Source organism: Kogia breviceps, chromosome 3 (genome assembly GCF_026419965.1).
Source record: "Kogia breviceps isolate mKogBre1 chromosome 3, mKogBre1 haplotype 1, whole genome shotgun sequence".
Lineage (NCBI taxonomy): Eukaryota > Metazoa > Chordata > Mammalia > Artiodactyla > Physeteridae > Kogia > Kogia breviceps.
The window spans coordinates 106,774,812-106,800,671 of record NC_081312.1 but is presented as its reverse complement, the minus strand read 5'-3'; the positions used below and the strand labels follow the sequence as shown (position 1 = coordinate 106,800,671).

General features: G+C 41.4%; 1 protein-coding gene across 2 annotated transcripts in view; it reads right to left on the bottom strand.

Moving 5' to 3' along the window:
- MKRN3 (makorin ring finger protein 3) overlaps positions 1 to 25,630 on the bottom strand; it is a 74,617-nt gene extending 48,987 nt beyond the window's left edge. Inside the window, exon 1 of one of the 2 annotated variants that reach the window (XM_067029460.1) lies at positions 24,254 to 25,630. In XM_067029460.1, coding sequence (XP_066885561.1) covers positions 24,254 to 25,546 — 1,293 coding nt within the window. In that variant the 5' untranslated portion in view covers positions 25,547 to 25,630. Of the gene's footprint in view, positions 1 to 23,946 lie in introns of those variants that run through there. The other variant, XM_059056032.2, reaches the window with a different exon arrangement.
- Between the last annotated feature and the right edge of the window lie 230 nt (positions 25,631 to 25,860).

Below are 25,860 nucleotides of genomic sequence, written 5' to 3'. Positions count from 1 at the left end.
AAAAGGACCCTTACTCTGTAGGATACCCCATCGTTGTTGGTGATCTATGATAATTGCTTGTCTTCCTTACCAGGCTGCAAGCTCTACGATGGCAAGAGTTGTGTCTGCTTTTCTCACTATCGATTTCTCAGCTCTTCTCACAGTGCCTGACTTACAGTAAATTTTCAGTAAATATGAGTTGAATAAATTTCCTATAGCCATCATTGTTAAACTGAATGAGAGTCAGGCAGTGAAGCCTGTATGTTCTCTGTGTATGTACACATTGCAGCTGAGAGTCAAATGCCTATGGCACATATTTGAGCTCCTTGTACCTTGTTTATGTTTAGAAAGAATTGGCTGTGTTGAATGTTGTCTGCCTAGAATCTTTAGGGTTGACCATATGGGAGCCACTGTGTCTAACAACGAACTCAATTTCATTATTTAGAAGAAATCCCTGGGTTAGAGGATGGTTGTTTGTTCTTGGAAAGAAAAACCTAAGACGTGTATCACAACTGAGCTCTGGGGGAACAAACTGTATAGCCTAGACTTATGTGCTGTGCCCACCTTTTTGTATTGGTAGCAATTATTAGATGGGGGGATGGTTTCTGAGTAGAGAGACCACCTAAGACATGTATAGTTTAGGGTATAAATTGAACAAAAGAGACACAAACCATGTTTTCTGGAGCTCCCAGACTAGTGGAGGACTATAAGTTCAATGATAGCAAAAGTACAGTGGATTATGCATCACAAGTCAGGAATGTTTACCAAATTTAAGGAGATTAGGGAAGGCCATCAGCAGAAGTGTCACAAAAACTGAAACTTGAAGGCTGAGTAAATGGTAAAACACTCAGGGATCAGATGTTCCAGACAGAGAGAAAGCATGAATGAAAGCCTGGGAAAGGGATCATGGTGCATTTGAGAGACAGAGGGGAGGGAGAAGATGATGTATTCTGGAGAAGGTATTCTGCCTTCAAAGAACCGACAGCAGATCACTGTTGCTAAAACTTCAAGTGTATGTGTGTGTATGTGAAGGAACTGGGAATGGAGAATGTTGAATCTGGAAACATAAGAAGAAGGAATACAATAAAAGATATTGTACATTATAATAATAGGTTTGGCCTTTAATAGTAATAGGAGACCTCTGAAGGCACTTAATCAGGAGAATGGTGTAATCAGATTTACTTTTTGAGAGAGATGAAAGGACATCTGTCTTACCATACTCTCTGGTTCCCCCACCTCCTAGAGTTCCTTTTATCTGGCTGAAAATCCTGGGGCTTAAAGATAACTGATTTGGGCAAGTCATGAATCACTGTCAACATTGTAGGGAAGCTTTACAAGTAACCAAGGGCTCAGAAGGTGTGAATGCACCTTTCACATAATAAGATCATAACACTAAGCCGGGTTGGCTTTGATGCTTTTGTGTAGACTCGGATTCTCATGGAGAAAACCAGCTCTGCCTCAGAAAAGAGACCCTTTTCTCTAACACCCCTGGAATGAGAGTACATCTTCCCCTTCCCCTACGGAGCCATTAGGCAGTGGGAAAAAAAAAAAAAAAAAAAGAAAAAAAAACTTAACCATTCTCCTCTCCAACCAACTACTGACTCAATATAAACTGAGCTGAAGCAAAAGTGACTAAGAGGCAGTGGGCATCTGAAGTGGTGTGAAAAGGATCTTGGTGGCCAGGATACCATTATGTGACAAGGAGAGGAAGTGGCAGAGGAGGAGAGGGCAGACCCCTGGATGGGGCAGAGTTTCAAGGGAGATGACTATGGCAAAGAACACAGAGAAAACAGGAGTTAAGATATGATAGAAACTTCTTCACATGAGACCTCTTTTCAGTTCCGGGACATAAGACATTGCCCAGGAGATTGATGAGTCAAGGCACAACTAGATTCAAAAGTCTCTGTCCCAGACTGAAAATTCCAGATCAGCTTAAGGTATTGGCAGAACTCTGCAGGAAAGAAAAGTTTGAACATTCTTTGTGAATTAGCAGCTATTTGGTTTGAAGAAGGAAGGTGGGAAAATGCCTGCGTCCCTAATTGGGAGGACATATCCTTCTCTGAGGCTGTCACATGGTACTAGGTTGCACCCAACTATGCCCTTCTAGACAGTAAGAAGTATCAACTGGTTAATTTCCCAACTGGAAAATTGTAAGGCTACCCTCAGCCCCTCTATCGCCAGAGTCAAATTTGTGACATACACTAAGGGGAAGAACAGAGGGTCTTTCCTCTAAGTTTAGAAAAATCATCCAGACTAGGGTGAAGAGAATGGATTGAGTAGGAATAATTAAGGAGACAGGGGAGCCAGATGGAAGCTAGTCCAATAATCCAGTAAAGAGTAAAACCTCGCTAAGGTAAAATAGTGGCAGTGAGATGGAGAGAAGCAATAGATTTGGAGATTAAGAGGAGCCATCCCTTGCCAACTACCTTGCACTCAAAGACAAGAGAGATATGGAAAGTTATCGAGTTAAATACAGCTCTAAGTTTACTGGCTTGAGTGACTGGATGTATACAGGTGTGCTCATTTGGGAAAAGGAACACAGAAAGGTAGCTATTGATGTGGGTATTCAGTTTCTGATATTTGTATCACATATCTAGGAAATAATGTCACATAGGCAGATGCATTCATTTGTTTGCTTATTTATTGCTTTATTCTGGAAAGCATTTGGGGTGATCTAGAAGGCGTTCATATATTTGATTGTGGGTTTAGTTCCATATGTGATTGGAGATAAAAATATGGGAGTCAGCATAGAGACAGTGGTTTAAACCCTGGAAGGAAATGAGATGGTGACTGATTATACAAAATGAGTAGAGAGTCAGGGATGGGAAGTTCAGAAAGCAGATATGGAATATGCAAGCAATGGAAGAAGTGTCCACAACAGAAAAATAAGAAAAATAATGATCCAAAAGATTGACAGAGGCACTAGGAAAATGTGATGTTAAGTGAGCCAAGAGAGGAGAGAATCAGGCACTGCTCACAGATTTAGATGGTGATAGAAAATCATTCATTGGGTTTAGCAGTAATAAGGTAATAGGAAGGGGAACTCTGATAACAATGGTTTAAGAATAAGAAAAAATGAATAAGTAGAAGGAGTGAGGTTCTAGAAATGAATTCTAAATGGAAGTAATGGTAGAAGAAAATATCTGGAAGTAGATGGAGGGCAAGGGGAAGTAAATCTGTGTGTGTGTGTGTGCGTGTGCATGCACGCATGCATAAATAAATAAATGTAAAGAGGTCATATAACAGAACCTTGTCTTGACACTCCTCAGTGACATCATAGCATTAGTAATTTCACTTAAAATCTCTTATTTGCAGCATTGTCATAAATAAAATTAATATGGGGCTTCCCTGGTGGCGCAGTGGTTGAGAATCCGCCTGCCGATGCAGGGGTCACGGGTTCGTGCCCTGGTCCGGGAAGATCCCACATGCCGCGGAGCAACTAAGCCCGTGAGCCATGGCCGCTAGGCCTGCGCGTCCGGAGCCTGTGCTCCGCAACGGGAGAGGCCACAGCAGTGAGAGGCCCGCATACCACAAAAAAAAAAAAAAAAAAAAAAAAAAAAAAAAATTAATATGATAATAGTTAGCTTACTATGTTGATCTTAATAGTTTTAGCCTAGATTTTTCAAATCATGCAGCCTCCTGGATTCTTCCACACCTGTTAAAATTAGGGATTACCTGCCATTTCTGGGTCAGACTTTGTAGATTCTTTTAAATCACTGAACAAAATTTTCAGGAAAAAAAGGGTTAGACTCCACACAAAAATACTTTATTCTCCTTGATTCTCTTCAAAGTGAAGCACCAAGCAACTCATTCACTGAACTCTTTATTCAATAAAAATTTATTAATTTTCTACTGTGTTCTGGGACCCCTGAAGTCCATGAACCCTTTCTTCTAACCAGCTTGTTGATTATTTAGTTATAAATAATCCTGTATAAATTTCCTGAAAGTTATTTATTGAGCTATGGGATCCCTTTCAGTTCTCTTATTTGTTCTGTCTCTACATTAAACATATATTTATATTTAATCCTTAGTCTGTCTCTTGCAAAGGCTTCATTTCACTAGGAGACACCCATTATGAGGATTATCCTTATTCTTCATTTTTATGGGCTTGTTTTGCACCTAGATTACCTTACACCCTGTTTTGTGTTGGTCTCATTCTATAGTGATGCTATCATCTAGGAATGACTGGGGTGTTCACCTGGGCCCATCCTGCTTATAGCAGCCCTCACAGGCATCTCCCCTTCCTGAGCCAATGTGGCTGGACCAGCGCCTGTGGTTCTTATGATTGCAAGGTGTATCTCAGCAACAACTATCAGGGGACTTGGAAAAAAACAAGATATATTACTCACAGATCCTGGAGGTTACACAGCACAGTTGTGGTCACCCAGCAAGGCCACAGAGAGACAGAGTGCAGCCTGGGGCTCTGCATTTATTGTGGTCAAGGGTGGGGTACCTAGGGTTTTGTGGGTTCACTATTGGTGCATGCAAAACATAAGAGCAGGAATTGAAGCATGGGAAGGGAAAAACAGGGTCATCAAGCAGTTATGTAGGTCAACCAGAGCTTTCCAAAAAGGGGAACTTCATGAGTGGGGTGGACTGGCTCTTTATCTGGTTGTGTAGCTGGCAATAAATTTATTCAAGATGAATGTCTTTGAAATGGATGCCTTGACAATCAAAATCTTAATGTCAGGCACTTATATTACAATCCCAAAATTTAATTGTCAGGCAGATACACCACAATCCACCCGGTGATGCCCAGGCATCAGCGTCAATGGTGAGGACATTACCAGCCCAGGTAGCAGGCATGTTAACAGTTGAGGGCAGGGCACATTATAACTAAGAGAGTACACATCTAATTAGGGTTATAGTAACAAATCTCAAAATAATTACACAGGTGATGGTCTGAAATCTAGTTCATAGCCATTGTCCCAAACTTGAAGGGTGCAGCCATCAAAATATATCAGTGATTGTAGGGCCCTGGGAATCTGTTCAAAGCTTTGAGTAATACTGTGGAATATTTTTATAGCTGGGATCATCTGGTATAAGAAGATTTGAACCTGTCCCAAGTCGTTGAGGTATAGGCAGTAAGTGGTCCTGGGGAGGGCACCAGCCCCTCCTTCCTTGGCCAGGGGATTGTCTAAGACCATTTGGACTTGTCTAAAACCCTTGCACAAGGCACGGGGTTTCATCAGGTCATTGTACATATTAGGATAAGATGGCTGATAATTGCTGATTGATCTCAATGACCTGATTGTGGTGGCAGGGGCCCTTGCATCAATGTCAATCTGATCAACCCTAGTAGGACTGCAATGTCCAGGACTAAGGGAATGAAAATGGCTCTTTTGGGTTGGTGGTAGTCAGCCAGAGTAGGATACACAGAGGTTTGTGACCGAGCAATAAACTTCCAGTGGCAGGTCAAGGAGACAATGGTGCATTGTAGTGTGTGGCTCAGGGAGGAGGATCAGAGGGCTGGGGGAGAGAATGGTGCACGAGGTGAGAGCTTGCAAAGTGGGCCCACAATGCAATCTGAAGGCAGGAGTTCCCAGTGTAAAGAGTTCATTGAAGCGTCCAGTCTGAAACTTGGGAAATCACACCATTCATTGGTTATCCAGGCTACGTGAGCCCTGGTGGAGTGGTTAAACATCTGTGGTCCAAGAGCTGCTTGTGCCTAGGCACAGAACCACCAAAGTGGCCTGCACGACTGCTCCCACATGGCTCTGTGAGGAGCAGTTGGGGTGGGAAATGTGGGGGGGAGAGTCATCTTATGAAAGGGAAGCCGGGGCAAAAATGTTGTTAGTTAGAGTTGGCTGAAGTGGAAAGATCAGCAGAGTAAAGCACTTAAGGTGGAGTGCAGGCAACTGGGGGCCAGGTGACAGACTTGTAATTTCTGATTCCCACTGAGTGGGTAGCCTTCTTAGTTCATGGGGTAAAAATGTGGGTGGTATTTGTGAAGCACCTGACATGTGGCCTGGGGAAAGCATGGGGGAAATGTGGTGGAAGATATCCTAATAGCGTCAGGGGTAACCATGGTGGGGGCTCTCGGTGGCCAGCAGGGGTTGGGAATTCCCAAGTCAGCACACAACATACAGACACAGAAGGTCAAGTTGATCAAGTCCAAATGGGCAGTGTTTGCAGGCTGGGGAGCTATCTGGTTCAGAATGCACAATTTGGCCTGACTCGGTGGGGAAATAGGATACAGTGCTGCCCTGTGGTCAGCAGGGGAAATACTCATAGTCTGACAGGACTCTTGGTACAGAGTAGGGTCAGCAGGCAAACAATGGGAAAATTCAGCAAAATACTATTTCACTGAATCCCACAATTCCATCAGGGCAGTACATTTAGTCCCTTGTTCCCAGAAAGTCTCAGTCCCCAGTGTGGGGATTCACTGAGTTCACTATAAACTGGGCAAGGAGTGAGGTCTGTGGCATGGTGCTGTGTCCCTGTGGAGTCATCTCTGCTGGAGGAGGTATAGGCTCCTCCAATGGTGAACTCGGGCTGGGTGAGGTACTCTGGAGTGGTGGCCGGTGAGGGTGTGGGTGACCCTCCCATGGGCTATGCATTTGGGGTCACGGTCATGGGCTGGGAGTAGTGTAGCCTGATATACCTTGGAGGCTTCCCTGAGGACTGAGCTAACATATCTGGGCTTGCTGCGAGTGCAACACATTCTTAAGAGATTCCCTGGGGACATCAAGGGCACAATTAGAACAGGAATGGGTGGCTACCCTTTTATTCCCTGATGAGCTCATCCACAGTACGTAAAGATTTTGGACACATTTATATCCCTGCTAAGGAGGATCTTATGGATGCTATTTAGGCATTCCTTGGACTGGCCTGTGAGGGCAGTTGGCAAATCATGGGACCACAGTTCCCAAACCCAGGTGGGTTTTATGTATGGGAACTTAAAAGTCCAGCTAGCTTGAAGCAGTATTTGATGTACAGAAATCAGGAGGAAGGGCAAATGTCATTTAGACATCATTTCCAGAAGGCCAATCTCTGCAAAGGACTCAATCCCTTCACTGCCCAGACTTGGTGACATGCTGGCCTGAGCCCTTCCAATGGGGCTCTCCAACATTCCGTTATTACATCCTGTAACCAGATGGGTTTTACGTATGATCAACATAGGTCCGGTTAGCTTGTAACAATAATTGATGTACAGAAATAGGGAGAAGAACATCATTTACACATCACTTCCAGAGGATTCATTGTCTGTAAAGGAATTCAATCTCTTTGCCAGGAGACCTGGTGACCTGCTGGCCTCAGCCCTTCCAAGAGGACTCTCCAACACTCTCCACTTTTCCACCCTGTGGTGCAATTGCAGGCTGGAGCAGGACTGGTCCAGCATTGTATCTGTGTGATGGTTAGCCCTGAGGGGCCCACCAGTAGCTGTGTCACCCAGGCAATACAAAGCAATAAGTATAGCCATAGTCATACAGAGCACTGGCATTTCATGAGCAATTGTCAGGTTGCTTCTGGCTGAACTATTTATGTATTAATTAACAGCTCAGTGTAATTGCTCTTTGTGAGAAAGTCATGGGTTACTTCCTCAGGTGTGAAGTACGGCCGTGACTTGTAGCTTTCATCTCCAAATATGGCTTGCACCTACCAAGCAGAGTTTCTTTCCCTCTTTCAGACACCCAAATTTGTGCCCCTGGTTGGTCCTGTAGCAATGATTTCCACTCCCTTAAATTACTAGGGAATTAAGTTTAAATTAGCCAGCCTTTGTATCTTCTATATTTGGGAAGAGCAGCCAGTACGTAGAGGCTCTTTTCGAAGGGTCCTCACCATTGTCAGGGTTTCCAAAGAAACAATTTTGCACCAACTTGGTGGGTTTTGAGACAGGATGGCATTCAGTGAGGAGGGGGTCAATTGGATGATCTGCCCTTGATCAGGTCAACCGAGTGAAGCAGATGGTGAGATGACTGCAAAATTATTGAAAGAGGGAAGTGGAGTCAGAGGAAAAAATGAAAAGGATATTGTTGTCTTGGAGGGCAAAAGCTTGAGGCTTGCCAGAGAAGAGCAAAAGTGGCATTTGACGGGGGGAGGAATGGATAATAATTGATATGTTGGATATAAAGGCCCAGGGGTGAGCGTTAAGTAATATGAGGGCCCGTGACAAGAATTCAACCCATTTCAAGGACCACATGCCTGGAAGTAATTTAAGGAGTGTCTCTTTAAGGAGGCCCTTTAGATGCTCAGTGAGGCCAGCTGCCTGGGGGAAGTAGCCTAGATGGACTTTCCAAAACTGCTATGTTGGAGAGCTCACTATTGGGTCTCCCAAGAGGTAAAGTGGGTACCTAGGTCAGAGTTAATGTCTGGTGATCCAAAAGGAACAAGAATAAATTTGGTAAGGAAGGAGATTACATTTTTTGAAGAAGAAGAATGCCAGGTGGGGGTCACCAAGAGCAGCCCCATATCAGTGATTGTAACAGCATATGTAGAAGCCCCAGTAGGACAGTGACCAGTGAAATCACATCTTGACAGATGAGGCTGGGCCTTGGATCTTGTGAGGGACGATTGCCCAGGTGTATTGGTGTAGGTGGTGTGTGAGGCTGTGCACCTTTGCCCTTCCAACTTCCTCATAGGGACCCTCAGCATCAACATGATGCCAAAAATGACACTTTCCCAATTGTAAGGTATTAAAATCCTGGCAGCAGAGGTTATGTGCAATTGCAGAGCTGTTTAAATATCCCGCCAGGAGCTGTGTAAATGTGTATCGAACCCTGTCAAAAGTGAAAGTAAAGTAGGCCTGGAATTTCCCTGTGATGGGAACAGAACAGAACATGTTAGCTCGGTCAAGGTCACTCCTTGCACCAGTGTTACGTCCTCAATCAATTCTGCAGTATCAGGAACTGGAGTCTTAATCAGGGGAACTGGAGTATTGAAGTTTCGATAGTCAATGTCCAGGTGCCATACATTAGTGGTTGGCTTAGGTTTTAGCCAAAAGGGGCTATTGAAAGGGAAGATTGTGGCTTAATGTCCCCAGTCTCAAGCACATTGATAATGACAGGGTGTAGACCTTCAGTGCCTTATTTAAGTCGGTACTGGGGGCGTTTGCCACCTTGATTGAGGAGGAAGAGTCACTGGTGTTTACTAGGAAGGCTAAGAACTTGTTCCATGTGGCATGGGACCATGTTAACGCATCCATGCCTGTTATGGGGAAAGAATAAGCCCAGGGTCCATCAGGAGAGGAAGCAATTTGAGGTAAGTGTCTCATTGGTTACATCCAAATGGGTCTGTACACCTTTGTTTTACTGGCATGACCTTTCGTGGGCTCCCCTTTGGTGAATTCAGAGGCACTGTCTGCAATGACAGTGACTTGGGCCCCAGTGTCTAATAGGTCCTAAAAGACTGTACTTTAAGTGGAAGACAACTTTCCATTATTATTTTTATTAAGTTAAAATTCATGAAAATTGAAGTGTCCAGACTTTTAAGACCATATAAATGTAATTACTTTTGGCAAATATATAATTCTGTGCAGTGATGTGGTGGTGAGCTAGCTCTCTGAACAATCACTAATGTGCTGTTTGTCAATGTCTATGGTGTAAATACTCTCACCACGTCCAGCTTTGAGCCACCAATGTCATATTGCTGAGTATGAAGTTGGGAGGGGATGTGCACTTGGCTCTTTTTAGCCATTAGTCCAACTCCAGCATGTGACTGGACGTGTGCAACCAACGCCCACACGAGATACAGAACATTTCCATCAGTTAAGCATGTTCCCTTATGGCCCCTTCAAGATAATCTCTATCTCCATAGATCACCAAGGTTCTGATTTCCATCACAAAAAATTAGGTTTTCCTTTTCTTTAACTTTTTATAAATAAATTCATACGGTATGTTCCCTTAACTATCTGGATGTTTTTGTCAAAAATATTACTTTGTCATCTCTTAATTTTGCTATTTTCTTAAATAGTTATGTGCCCCCAAAACTATACTTAGGTTTTTTTCTGTTTTTTAGAAAATGAAAAGTAATTTTTATAAGACTTTCAATATCACAGTTTTAACATTTATGCTCTTAGTTTAAATACATTACATAATAATCCCCTATCATTAAAATTTCGGGGGGGGCACTGGATTAATATGCCTCCTGTCTAAATCATTATGCATGTGGGAATAATAAACTCCATAGATCTTGCCTCAAAAACACTGGTGGAGGGCTTCCCTGGTGGCGCAGTGGTTGAGAGTCCGCCTGCCGATGCAGGGGACACAGGTTCGTGCCCCGGTCCGGGAAGATCCCACATGCCACAGAGCGGCTGGGCCCGTGAGCCATGGCCGCTGAGCCTGTGCGTCCGGAGCCTGTGCTCCGCAACGGGAGAGGCCACAACAGTGAGAGGCCCGCGTAGCAAAAAAAAAAAAAAAAAAAAAGAAAAAGAAAAAAAGAAAAAACATTGGTGGAGTCCAGATCCTTGAGTGCAAACATCATGCTCATCTTTGGTCTACAGACACTCATGAATTCCTCATTTATACTGTATCTAGATTCCATTTGATTCCCTTCATACAGATTTCATATAAACAACACCGAAAATGAGGTGCTGTTATTCCCATTTTCTCTCAGATGAGTAAACTGAGCTGTAGGACACATCAGTAATTTGCCCAGGTTACTAAGACACATAGATGGTGTTAGCTTCCAATCCTCCACGTATCCTGTCCCCAAATAACTTCCCTTTCTCTAAGCATAGTCTAATGTTTCTTCTGCCTCTTGTATAACAGTCTGGATAAATGGTACCATTATATAAAATATATATGTAAAAATATCTATCTATCTATCTGGACAGAGAGTTAGTAAAAGAAAATATGACAATTCCAGTGATGAGGAATGTAGCTTAGAAGAAAATTTGCAAACTGCCCAGGACCAGCCTCAAGGCCTCTTCGTTAGGTCTGCCCCAATTGCCCTAGCCTGCTACTGTGCCTTTATTTATTTATTTATTTTTTTGTGGTATGCGGGCCTCTCACCGCCGCGGCCTCTCCCGTTGCGGGGCACAGGCTCCGGACGCGCAGGCCCAGCGGCCATGGCTCACGGGCCCAGCCGCTCCGCGGCACGCGGGATCCTCCCGGACCGGGGCACGAACCCGTATCGCCTGCATCGGCAGGCGGATTCTCAACCACTGCGCCACCAGGGAAGCCCTGCCTTTATTTTTTATAGTATCTGCTTTCATTATTACAGAGTCTCAGAGAACATGATATCTGGCCAGATTCTCTCGTTGTTTGGTTCTTTGGCTGACCGAAGCCATAAAAAAGAAACTATTAAGAATAAGCGTCTCTCACAGACATAGAAAACAAACTTATGGTTACCAAAGGGGATAGTGGGGGCAGCGGGGAGATAAATTAGGAGTTTGGGATTAACATATACACACTATTATATATAAAATAAAAAACTAGGACCTACTGTACAGCACAGGGAACCACACTCAATATCTTATAACTTATAATTGAAAAGAATATGAAAAACATATATAACTGAATCACTTTGCTGTATAACTGAAACTGACACAACATTGTAAATCAACTACACTTCAATTTTTAAAAATGTCAATATAACAACAACAAAAACGAATGAGTGTCCCAAAGGAAGGGTCATGACAAGATCTCATTGTATGCCCACCGCCAGGTATTGCAGCACAGGTGGGACAGTTAAGACCTTCTGGCTCCTTCAACAGATATTGGAAATCTTCCAACTACGAGGAGTTTAATTGACCAAGGGCCCCAACTGCTGTGGTCTGAAATCCATGATTGTGTTTATGTCAAAGCCATGCTTCTCATGGGCTGCTCCCAGCTAGTGACTGAATGTGACAAGGTCTATTTCTGAGAGATAGGGGACTCCAGTGATGGCCAGCTGTGGCTTGAGGGCTCCTGGATGGCCTTGCTGAGACTACACAGCAGGCCAGAATGCTTCTATCTTACCTTCCTCCTCTCTCTCTGTCACCTTCAGTCAGACTTGGTCTGAAGTATCTCCCTGCCTTCCTGGACCTCTCCCGAACTTCTCTCATGGGAACTTCCCCAAATAACATCCGTGCACACTTAATTCAGTTTTGGTGCCTGCTTCTCAGAGGACCCAGACTACCACCCCCTGTTAATCATTTGGGTGGTATCTTTTTGTAAGGGTTGATGTTGGAAGAAATAAGTAAAGCCACAATTACGGAGTCTGAACCATTGCACCAGGAAGCAAAGAAGCATAGCAAAGAACACAAAATCTGAGGAACTGGGCAGAGTCCTGGCAGCAGAACAACTAACCCCTTGTTCAAAGGCAGATGAGATGGAAAGATAAGATCTGGAGTGTCTTTTATTCCCAGCAGTTCGGTGATACTTGTTCTTACCTTTGTGGCTTGCCCATCTACAGTGAACGTGTGTGCTTTTCCCCAAGCAGCATTTTTGTAGGAGACACCCCCATCTCCACACTGGTACACTCACTCCAGATCAAAGGGTAGGCAGAATGGGAGGGGCCAGTTAACTCAAGTGTTTTGGAATCAGACAAGCCAGGTTCAAATCCTGGCTCCACAACTTTCTGGATGTGGTCCTGAGGTGGGCAAATTACTTAACTTCCCCGTCATTAGCATTATATTCCGTAGATATCAGGAAGAGTACTAGTACGCTGGGTGTTATGAAAATTAGATCATGCTTATAGACTCCGTTTTCACTTTGCCTACTACATGGTAAAAACTTATTCGTGGTGGGCTTCCCTGGTGGTGCAGTGGTTGACAGTCCGCCTGTCAATGCAGGGGACGCGGGTTCGTGCCCCGGTCCAGGAAGATCCCATATGCCGCGGAGCGGCTGGGCCCGTGAGCCATGGCCGCTGAGCCTGCGCGTCCGGAGCCTGTGCTCCGCAAAGGGAGAGACCACAACAGTGAGAGGCCCGCGTACAGCAAAAAAACCCCCAACTTATTCGTGGTATATACTTTCATAAGAAAGACAGGTCATGCAAAGGCTTCTGGGTCAAGGCTTCTGGCCAGGCATCTTCCTTTTTTATCTGCTACCCATACCACGAGAAATGAATTTTTAAATTTTATGACTGTAGGATCCTAAATGTGACAATTAAGTCCATAGTGTTCATTGTTATTTAAATCTAGTTTATCCTTATTTCTTTTTAAATAAGTGACCGATTAAGATGTGTTAAAAATATCTACTAAGCTTGTGGATTCCTGTATTTCCCCTATTGGTTCTTTTGTCTTTGTATTTTCTGAAGCTATGTAATCACATGAATACAAATTTAATTTGCTTTTAACTTCCCGAAGCATTGAACTTTTCTCACCTTTTCTACTAACACCTTTGACTTAAAATTAACTTTGATTTAAATCTAGGAAATCTTTCCTTTGCATTACTTGTGTTTAATTTCCAATATTACAGCTTACTTTCTATTTTTCTTGCTTGTTCTATGCCAATTTTCTCCTTTCTTACCTTTTTATAAATTTATTATTTGTATTCTCCTTTTTCCACCTTTTAGCTATTTCAATAATTAAAAAAAAAACATCTTATTGAGAGAGAATCAGGAGAATACAGAATATTGAATATAAAGACCTGTGCATGAGTCACGGACTGAATTATCACATGGCAATAGTAGACAGTACCAAGCCTTACTAGTGAATGTGTGTCTACATCTGTGGGATCCCTGAGAGTCAGCTCTGTTGCCATAGTGACTAGTGACAATAGTCATTGCTGGGTCCTTACAATGAGAGTGTGCTGTATTTGGCTGAAACCGTTTAAACAATTTTTCTCGTGGAGTCTAATCAATCATATCTTTGCATCTTTTCTCCACACAACCCACACTCATAAAGGAACCAAATGTACTAACTACTGACATTCAATTTTCAGGTCTTCATTTATTTTATTTTACATACATACCTAAATATGTATACATTTTCTCCTGTGTTCATATTTACTTATTATATATATTTTACACACATGTATATATATGTATGTATATCTATATATACATTCTTTTTTTAAAAAAAACATATTCTTTCACAAACAAATGATTTCTCAGGAGACTTTTACGTACATGTAAGCAAAGACACCAAATATAACTATATATATATATATATATATATATATATATATATAAGCAAAGACACTATATATAATTATTGCTGCCTTTACATACAAGTGATACAATTTCGTAAACTTCTGCACATTTAATTCCTGCTTACCACTATATATTTACAGGTCAGCCCATGCAAATTTCCTTCTGCTTTTTTGTTTGTTCACTTTTTAAATGTGACTTCATAATATTCCACTGTTTGTCTCCTAGTTTTTAACCAGTTGCCTACTGTTGGATTTTTTAGGCAGTTCCAATCTTATACTGTTATAACAAAGGCTGCAATTAACATCCTGGTATTTGAATTATTTCATACATGTAGAATATACATGTAAGTCACATTTAAATAAATAGAATGACTGGTCAAGAAGTATGCATATGTAAATTTATGATTTGATAGTATCAAGTTTTCCTCTATGGAAAGTATACCAATTACACTCCTACAAGTAATCAATATATGAAGGTAACTATTTCCCCAACTGTTACCAGAGTGTGCTTTCAAATGTTTGGGTATTTGATAAATTGAAAGGAGAAAACTGAAACTCCATGAAGTTCTAATAAACATTATTATTGGTGATGTTTGACAACTTTTCCTATTTTTAAATCTATGTGCAGTTTCTTTTCTGTGCAAGGTCTCATCATACATTTATTAACTTCTTCATTATATTGTTTGTCTTTTGCTTTATTGGATCACTTTATAATGTATGGAAATAAGCATCTGCCCTGTTTTATGATTTCCTTTTTTTGGTAGGTTAATACTTTCTTCTGGTCTAGCTCATGTGAAATTTGTTAGGCTAATTTCAAGGTGGTCACATTTGTGAGGCAGTGCAGTGGTGAGAGGATGGGCCTTGGAATCACTTCACCATGGGCATATCTCTTAACCTCCCTACAAGGGGATAACACTATGACTTATCTTAGGATGGCTGGATTAAATGAGATAATGTATCTTAGAAAAGAAACTGGAACATAGTAAGCTCTGCACAGTTGCTACAGTTATTGTCAAAATTTCCTTTAAGACTTCTGTCAGTCATGTCATACAAAGGCACTATTGACTCTAGGATTTTAAAAGAAAAAAAAATCCTATGTCATTTCTGTACATTTTTGGTTTCATATTTACATTTGAAACTTTGATGTAAGTAGAATTTACAGTGTATGTAAAGTACGATATTTGGAGCCGATGCATTAGTTTACAAGGTGACTCCAGAGCTTACCCAACAATTTTTATTTAATAATTCAAATTATTTTTGTTTTTAATATTTTTTCATAAATTCCTATATGTGTCTGTGTCCATTTCTGGACCTTTTTTATATACACCTTTGATCTCACAATTGAAGTGCCAACTTGCTGGCATATGATACTATGTTTTAGGATCTGGTGGGGTTCAATGGTTACTTATATTTCAGTTCTAAAATATTCAAGTTGTACTGTTTTTTTTTTTCCTTCATATGAACTTTCACAGACTTACCTACGTATGTATGCATGTATGTGCCTATTTATTTAAGCTATCTATGATCTATTTTTACTTGTCTTAGTCTGTTTGAGACTGTTGAAATTGAGGAGGTGGCCCTGATTTCTGAATAGGCTTTGGAGTCATCTTCCCCTGTCTTGAAGAACAGAGCATGTTCAGAGCCAAACAGCTCTTATGGTCCTGCCTGTCAAATCCAGGAGGTCTGACAGCCTTCATTCTGTCTCATCTCTGCCCGCTTAGGTTCAAACTGGCATTGTTCCTGCTGGGGCGGCACGTTAGGTCGGCAGTTCACACCCACACTAATCTCATCAACTGGTTGGTTTGCCACACCCCAAGTTTGCTCTTCTGAAGGTGCTTCCTTGTTTTTTGTAATATGAACAGGCTGAGAATTTCCAAAATCTGTATATTGTTTTCCTTTTCCCTATCAATGCTGTCTTCATTTCTCTCTGCTCATGTTTTACTATAAACAGTCAGGGGAAACCAAGCTACTGCTTCAACACTTTGGTAACAAATATCTTTGGCTAAATGTCCATTTCACTGCTCACAAGTCTTATTTGCCACTTTATAACAAGGGCTACATTTTCTGTTGTCCAGTAACATATTCCTTATTTCTGCCTGAGATCTAATCAGAATGGCTATTACCATCTTTATCTCTACGAATATTCTGTACATGATTTGTTGTGTGTACTCCCTGTGTATCTTTGCCTTCCTTTATAAGCCTTCACCAGTTACTTTTAAAAGCCTCCACAGCAATATCAATTTTTCTAGCAGGCACCTCAAGACTCTTCCAACCTCTATCTATTACCAGTTCCAAAACCACTTCCACATTTTTAGGTATTTGTTATAGAAGCACCCACCTCTCACTACCTCCCCCCATTTCTGTCTTTCTCAGTAGAGGCTACTATAGCAGAATACCATGGACTGGGTGGCTTAAACAACAAGCCTTTATTTCTTACATTTCTGGAGGTTGAAGTCGAGGTACCAGCATGGTTGGGTTCTTGGTGAGGCTCTTTTCCTGGTTTGCAGACGGCCACGTTCTAGCTGTATCTTCATGTTGTGGTGAGAGTGTAACCATCTCTCTTATGTCTCTTCTTATTAGGCACTAATCCCATTCTCGAGGGATGACCAAATTACCTCATGGTAATTGACCAAATTACCTCCAAATACCACCACATTGGGGATTAGGGGTTCAACATATGAATGGGGGGGCACAAACATTCAGTCCAAAGGAGTAATTTATTAGGATTTTGTCAAGTACATAAATTAACTTAAAGAACTGACACATTAATATGTTGATTTTTCCTATCAAAGTCCATGGTATACATTTTCACTTCAAGTATTCTTTAAAAATAATTGCTTATCTTGTTAAAGTGTTTCTTTTGTAGCTTTTTCAGATTTATTGTTACTTATTTCTATACACTTTAAAGTACTGTTTCCATAAAAAATGTGTCCATTAAATTTTCTATATGTGAAACATATTAATTTTTGTTAGCATCTTACTGAATTTTTTTTGAAGTTTTCCAGATAGTTTTGGATTTTCAACATAAAATATTATCTCAGAGAGATAAATTTACATCCTCCTTTGAAAGTTTTGTATGCCTCATTTGTTTTATTTTGCATGCAATTGCATTGGTTATCAAAATAACACTAACTGGCAGTGCAGGGGTGGGGTCTACTTGTTTTTGCCTGATCACAGGAGATAATTTTATGATTATATTCCTTTGCATTATTAAGAGAATAAAAATGCTGAAATACTTTTTTATTCTGGTTTTTACTAATTTTAAGTTTTGCATCTTTTTCACGATAAATCATATTTCATATTATTAAATGATATTCATAAATAAACCATATTTCAATAAATCACTTAATCATTTGTGTGTAAATGTGTATGTGTACTACACAGTACCATGAAACAATAATTCGGTATAAATTATGCATCATACAATGGAATATCACACAGCCATAAACAGGAAGGAAATCCTGCCATTTGCAACAACATGGATGATCCCTGAGGCATTATGCTATGTGAAATAAATTAGATAGAGAAAGACAAATGCTATATGATCTCATTCATAGGTGGAATCTAAAAAAAAAAAAAAAAAACAACAAAAAACTCATAGAAACAGGGAGGAGATTGGTGGCTGCCAGGATAAGGGAGTGGAAGGTGGGGGAAATGGATGACGGTGGTCAAAGGGTACAAATATCCACTTATAAGATAAATAGGTTCCAGGAATGTAATGTACAGCATGGTGACTATAGTTAATACTACTGTATTGTATATTTTAAAGTGACTAAAACAGTTGATTTTAAAAGTTCTCACCACACACACACACACAAAATTGTAACTTTGTGAGGTGATGGATGTTAACTAAACTTATCGTGGCAATCATTTTGCAATATATACATATATCAAATCATACATTTTACAACTTAAACTTACACAATTTTATGTCAATTATATCTCAGTAAAGCTGAAAAAAATAACAAAACAAAACCACATAAGTTGTCCTACTTTCCATTTTCCATTTGGTAATAATTTTCAAATTGTGAAAATAGCACTGAAATTATTTGTTCTTTAAAGGTTTTATGAAAATCCCTGTTTTTAGGGAAAACTGCATCCTGTGAAATAATTTATTCATGTTAAATGGTAGGTTATATTTTGTGAAGCTACTGTTTAATTAATTACATGTGCCTAGAAAATTATCAATTTCTTTCAAGTTTTGCAAGTAATTGGCATCTGATTGAGTATTGTTCTTTCTTATGTTTCTTTAATAGAATCTCTCTTTCTGGTGAACCCCTATTAGGTGAATGTGTGTGCTACTGTGTATGGGCACTTTGTTTCTCTTTTTTCCTCATTTTCTTAAGTTGGATAATGATTTAACTATTTTATATTTAAAAAAAAATCATATCAGTCTTAATATTTAATATTTCTCTATTATTGTTTTCATCTCCTTTGCTTTCTTTAGTTATGTGCTTTTGTGACTGTGCATTTAAAAAATTATAGATGTATACTACATACATGTACACATATACATATATAGTTAACATACCTCATACATCTGTATGGTACATAAAATTATATTCATCATGAATTTAGTGTTTTTTCAGATATACGAAGATGCTCAAATCATTATTTCTTTCGGTGTATTAAGACAAAAATATTTTCTCATGTTCTACCATCCTGTTACCTGGAATATAACCTACTCTTTCCTGATGTACTCTTCTACTGTGCTATTTTTTTGTTAATTTTTCATTTGCGATTTTTTGGCATCAATATTCACAAATGAGATTGGGCTCTAGTTATCTTTATATTATACTGTATTGGAAACATTCTGATACCAATGTTAGGTGTCATTAATACCTTTCATAAGTGTCCCCTTCTCTGGAATGGTTTATATAGCATTGCAATCTATTTAAAGCTTTTAGTAAATTTCTGGGACAAATGTCTTCTGCTCTTCTCTTTTTTGGGCAGCCAGTGGCATAAGTACATTCCTGATAACTTTCTTTAATTTTTCATTAGCAATTGGTTTGATTTACTTTGTCTTTTAGATTGTTTGGAAAATTACGTTGAAAATTTTAAATTCCTATCACATTTCCAAGTGCACTTGCCTCAATGTAACAAGGGTTTATCTCCCATTTCTTTGGTGTCTTCTTTTCTCTGATTACTTCCTACTCATTGTTTCCTATTTTTTTGAATTGCACTTCTACCTTTATTTGTGATTACATTAGTGGTTTATCTGTATATAGATTTTTTTTTAAAAAGCAGCTTTTACATCTGCATTTTATGATCCACTAATTTTTGCTTTCATCTTTCTTAATTCTGTCTGCTTACGTGTGTGTGTGTGTGTGTGTGTGTGTGTGTGTGTGTGTGTCTGAATGTTGTAGTTTCTTTAAAATTTACAGATTTGGATATCTATTTAATTATGTAATTTGTCTTTCTAGATACTGTATATTAGTACTGAAGATTAGTTTTACTCTGAGCACAGATTCAGCACTATCCTATAGATTATGGTATATATAAACTTTCATTACCTTATTCTATCCTTCTAGAAAATTTTGAATTCACTCTTTCATCAAATTATTTTTGAGAGAGATATTTAAAAGAATTTTCATGTGGTAGTGGTTTATTTTCTTGTATTGACATCAGAGAATGTTGCCTGTACTACTAATTTCTCAATTTGACAGTTTCACTGTGATCTAACACATAGGCAATTATTTTTTGTTAGTGATCAACACTGGAAAATGTGATATGCTATATTTTAATGGCAAAATTCTGACATGTATTAATTTATTTATTTGCACTAGTGTTGGGTTATTTTCCAAACATCCCTTTTTCCATCCCCACCCAAACTTCATTCCACACTTAGGTTGTAGTTTAGCATGTGCTGTGGAAACAGAAACCACACCCCCGTGATGTTCACAAAAGTGAAAAATGGAACACCATATAGGCATCAATTATGAACTGCAAATCTTTCCCTTTAAGTCACTGATATTCAGTAAATGGATTTAGTGAAGGAGTACTAGGTAAAATTTTAGCATATTTGTAAGTCTTTACATCCACTGAATTTAGATACATGAAGAATAAGAAAATAAGATTTGCTTCACCCAGGCATTCTTTGTCTGGTTAGAATGACACTCTTCTATATGGCACGAGCCCCAGGGGCTGAATCCATGAGTCTCCTGGAGGAGGGGCAGCATACATTCTGAATCACTCACAGAGCAAAACTCTGTATGGCAAGGGCTCCTTTGTTCCTGACTGCAGCAGGGGTGGCTCAGCTGTCCTTATGGGCAGGCCCTTCGGACACTTCACGCAGCTTTGGATGTGCTGACATCCCTGTTATTCGATCTCTTTCTGAATGAGCCGATGAGGGAAAAGGGAATCCCATTTTTAAAAAATATCATCTTACTTCTTATTTTTCTCATGTAGGCATCTGTCACAAATAATATGATTTTTTTTTCTTGTTTGCTATATTTTCAGGAATTGAATAGCACATTTTTAGTTTTAACTGAGTTTTGCTAAAAAAATTACTTGGTCTTTTTGAAATTAAGAACATAAAGGTAATGTTCCTACTTCCTAAGAAAATAATCATAAAATAATAATGTTACCTTAACACAAGTTCCAAAGTTTCCCAAAGAGAAAAACTTGGTGGAGTTTTAATTCTTGTGCAAGTTTTTTTCAGGTTTACAAACACACATAAATACCACTTTTATACATGCTGTTTTAAAAATACCACCTATGTTTCAAGCTTTGTCCAGGTTACATTTGGTCCTCACAACAACCCTGCAAAATAGGTGGTGTTATACCCATTTCTCATATAAACAAACTGAGGTATAGGAAACTTAAATAACTTGCTCCTGACTGCAGGGCTGGTAAGAAGCAGAGTCGGGATTCTAGTCATCCTTTGTCTGTCTCCCAAACCATTTTATCTTCTATACACCCTTGTCACATGCTACCTCCTGATCTTTATTATGATTGTTTGGTTCAAGATACTATTTGAATCGAAATGTGATAGTTCACATTAGGTAGTGCATATTAGGACAAACTTTTCAAAGCTTTCTGTGCTTGGTTTAAAATGCCCTCCTTGGGCTTCCCTGGTGGCGCAGTGGTTGAGAGTCCGCCTGCCGATGCAGGGGACACGGGCTCGTGCCCCGGTCCGGGAAGATCCCACGTGCCGCGGAGCGGCTGGGCCCGTGAGCCATGGCCGCTGAGCCTGCGCGTCCAGAGCCTGTGCTCCGCAAAGGGAGAGGCCACAACAGTGAGAGGCCCGCGTACCACACACACACAAAAAAATGCCCTCCTTGGGCTTCCCTGGTGGTGCAGTGGTTGAGGGTCCACCTGGCGATGCAGGGGACGCGGGTTCATGCCCCGGTCCGGGAAGACGTCACATGCCGCGGAGCGGCTGGGCCCGTGAGCCATGGCGGTTGAGCCTGCGCGTCCGGAGCCTGTGCTCCACAAAGGGAGAGGCCACAACAGTGAGAGGCCCGCGCACCGCCCAAAAAATAAAATAAATAAAAATAAATAAATAAAATGCCCTCCTTCACAGCATTGCCACCACTCAGAGCTCATGTTTTGAGCCTCTGGTGTCACTGTGGTCTTTGAGAGTGCCCCATCTGGTCCTATTCTTTGGTGGTTTGGTTATCTAAGCCCCCTTTCCCCTGCATGACTAGGGCAGCCTGGGGATAGAAGTATGTTCGGATTTCATTTGGAATCACTCACCCTACATGCCAGCAATAGCCAGGCATCCAGGGCCTCTTGACTGATGAATTATTTGGATAACAAGAATCTAGAGGGGAAGGACCCCAGTGAAACAGGCTGATAGTTACCCACAGAATAAAGAATCATGTAAGAAGGGAGAGGCAGTGTACAAATATAAGCAGCTGAGGCACATTCTGAGCAGTGGACTAAGAAATACTGAGTCTGGCAGCCCACAGATAAAGCGCCAGGGCTCCCACATTCTGTAGCTCATTTATGCCCATCTCTGTCCCACCTGGCTGAACCTCCATATGTAAATATTGCACATGTGTTTCCAGTAGCTATATTCAGTTGGTCCACCTGCTCTCAGATATGCATGTGGGGCAAGGGGCAGCATGGTGCCTGTGCTCTGGAAATATACTACCTGAGGTCCATTTGCTGTTCCACTAATTCATGCCTACAGGTCAAGGCTATATGGGCAAGTCATTTAACCCCTCTATCTTATTTATCTCATCATGACAGTGCTAAAACTTATAGCAAGTACTTCATAAGGTGGTCCTGAGAATTAAATCAGTGCTTTGAAGAGTATAAACTCTGTAAATGCACCCTGTCTTTGTTGCACAGTCAGGGAAGTCTGTATCTCCTGTGACTTAGGCCCCCAGGATACTTTCAGCTATCTTAGCCAGGAGGAGAGCTTTCTACAGTTGATACAGCATTTTATACAGGTCAATTAGGTAAACTATTAAAATTGTGCTATTCAACTCACATTCTTTCTTTCTTTGCTTGTTCAGTTACTGAGAAGAGGTATTCAAATTGTCTACCAAGATTCTGTAGTTTTCTTATCAATTATTTATTTGTATATCTAATCTTATGGTACCAAACATAAAACTGGAATAGTTTTACCTTCCTGGTAAATTATAATTTCATGTTTACATATCGTCTTTATTTATCTCCAGCCATGTATTTATCCTTAAAGTGAACTCTATCTGTGCTCAAAAGTCACAGCACCTCTGATTAATTTTTCATCCTTTACTTATAATGTTTCTGTATTCTTCTATTGTAGGTGTGTATTTTAAACAGCATATAGTTTCATTTTAATTTTAATCAAGTCTGCTAATCTTTGAGTTTTAATTTTTAAACCAATTCCATTTAATATAATTACAGTGTATTTGTGTTATAAATTTTCCAAATTACTATTGTATTTAGCTTTTGTCACTTTCTATATTTCATTTATTATCTTTCCATTCTTGCATTCTGACTGATTTCAAAATGTTTATTGTTCTTTATCTTTTAAAATCTTGTCATTTTTATGTTGAAAACTTTTGTCAAAAGCCCTTTCTTTGGAATATCTAGAGATGACAAAAAATACTGAACTCAAAGAACTGTGTATCTGAGTCCAGAACTGTGCTGTTATAAAGATCAATAAGATGGTGGCTGAACTGCATGGGAATTCACATTTCTGTACTGATAACAGCAATGAGCTATTAATGCCATCACAGGAATTACCAATGTCGTATTTTGTAAATGTCTACCACATTCGGATAGAGCCACTCAAATAACTGTTTTCATTAGATGCTAATCACTGAAGCCATGAAAGGGACAGAAAGATTATTCATGTACCTCACACTCACACAACACCAAATCCTATCAGCCTTTGACCTTCAGCTTCCAGCTCTGTATTTATTTTATTAAATAAACATTATATTATGGTATACACCTTTTAAATATATTTTCAAATACATAACTTTCATACACATTAATATGCATATGTATGTATATATAGAATTCATAAATATATACTTTCAAATATAAATAATTTCACATCAAGCTAAACAGGATAAAAACATGTAAACATATGCACCTGGTTCTGGTCAAGTAAAACACAAAACCACAAGGTAACCACAAGTTAAAGAGTGCACTTGAAGGGGAACAGGGGAAGGAACAGACGTGTAAACAACAGAGATGCTGAAGCTGCACCACAAAGCCCCACGAGGGTCCATTTCTTAAGACTGAAGTAGCAAAAAGCTCCTTGTTCAGTTAAGACTTCTCCTTTCACCCTGTCACATTTATTCTTGAGGGGCTTCAAAATGAGTGTGGAAATTCTGTAAACACTAGACTAGAACTGAGTCAATCCTGTTGAAAACAGAGATGACAAAATAAACCATAAACTGACAGTCATATTAATTTCTCCAAACAGTAACTTTAAGGATGTTTTGTTACTTTTTAACACAGTGAAACACCATAATCCTGGGGAGCAAGAAATGGGAATGGGCAAGAAAACAGTGATGGATGCTCTATACAAATGGTTTCCGCAGCCCCTGTAAGTGACAGATGTGTCTATAAACAAAACACAGGCAAGAGCAAATGACAGAGCTTCAGCACACCAGACAACATGCCACAGCATAACGCCACAGATTCAAATTGAAATATTCTTCCAGCTCACAATGACGCAAGTCCCATCGGGCCTCTGTGAAGGGGAGCTCACTAGCTCCCAGTGAAAGAAAACACTTACACAACAGATTGGCCAGCCAAAGCATGACAAGCTCTTTTTTACTGCTTTTAAAGGGCATGCTGCCCTCTCCCACCTGCAGAGGCTCCAAACGTTGACCACGGCAAGTACTGGACGCCTCAGCACCCTGCCTCTGAGGCTCCTCTCCCTGGCCCTCAGGGAACGCATGTCTGTAAAAACAGTTCTCTCCAAATGGGCAGACCCTGCCTCGAGCAAAATACCTGCAGGTCTTGTGGCTCATTGCCTCCAAGTACTGCTGAATAAGTTTCTGCTTCTCTTCCTCCTCCTCCACCCAGAATTCACTGGGAATGACAAAGGTGGAGATGACCCTGCACTGCGGGCAGGACTTGACGACCCTGCTCCCAAACTGTCTGGCACTCCTCCACCTGCGGATACACTTAAGACAGTAGGTGTGGTTGCAGCTGGAGAGAATGCCAAAGCGGCAATCATTCAGGTTGGCTTTCTCATAGACAACCTCCATGCAGATGCCACACACTTTGTCCGCACTGCGCTGCACAGCAAACGAGAGCTCCATATTCTTCTCGTGTGCTTCAATGCAGGCTTTTACATGGTCTGCCCTCTGGGCACCGTCCACAGGGTGCAAGACCTGCAGCCCACACATATCACATATATCTCCGTGGAGATAGATACAATTCTGCCCACGAAAGCACTGCCCCATGATAGCATCGCGGCAAAGCTGCTTCCCCATGCCCAAGGCAATCTGCTCCCTCTCAGTCACCGAGCTCTGCAGAGGAGCCTCGGAGACAGAAGGGGCCATGCGGCCCCGGTAGGGTTGCCCGGGAACAAACTCAACGGCACCCTCCCATCCTTCTGCACCTGCTCCTCCGGCAGCTTCAAGGCCTGCATTGTCTGTCTTAGCTTCAAAGAAACCCCTTTCAGCAGCCGAGCCAATCAGAGGCAAGGAGCGTGAGGACGCAGCAGGGGGGGCTTCCGCCACTTCCTGAGGCAGGGGCTCCAAGTGCGCAGCCGTGCTGGGGCCGCTGTCTGCAGAGGCCTGGGGCAACAAACCGTGGCCTTCACTGGCCACCTGCCGGCCTGAGAGGTCGTGGGAGTATCGGCAGTTCTCCCCCTCCTTGCACAGCCCATGCAGATAATACCTGCAGACGACTTGCTTTGTCCAGCTGCCGCAGCTCCGTCCTTGCAGCCATCTGGGCCTAGCCCCTCCCCATGAGGCCTGGGCGGGCCTCAGACGTGACGGGCGGAAGGGGGCCGGGCCTGGAGCCGAAGACCACCGAGAGATTGGGCGCACCGGGACGCTGGGCCGGGAGACGCCCTCCCCCGCTGCCTCGGCACCCCCAGGGGCCCCAGCTGCCTCGTGGGGTTCTGAGGGAGCTGCAGGCTCTTCCATGGCAGCTTCTTCTCCCTGAAATGGTGCCGGAACTTCCCTGGTATCTCTTCCTTTCGGGCTTGAGGCCCGGAGGCCGTGAGCCAGCTCCTGGGCTCCTCCCTAGAAGATGTGCATCTTTTTTCCCTCTCCCCCGCTCCCTGCTTCCTGTGCCTGTGTTCCTACTTCCTTCTCTGGGCAGGCGCGGCGGACACTTCCTGTGGGAGCAACGTCAGTCCTCTACCGGGTCGGTGCACGGTTGGTCCGGCGGGAATGGTGACCGGCTTCCTCCTGTGTTCGCTGCCGACATCGCTGCCCGCCCTCCGCTCCGGCGCTTC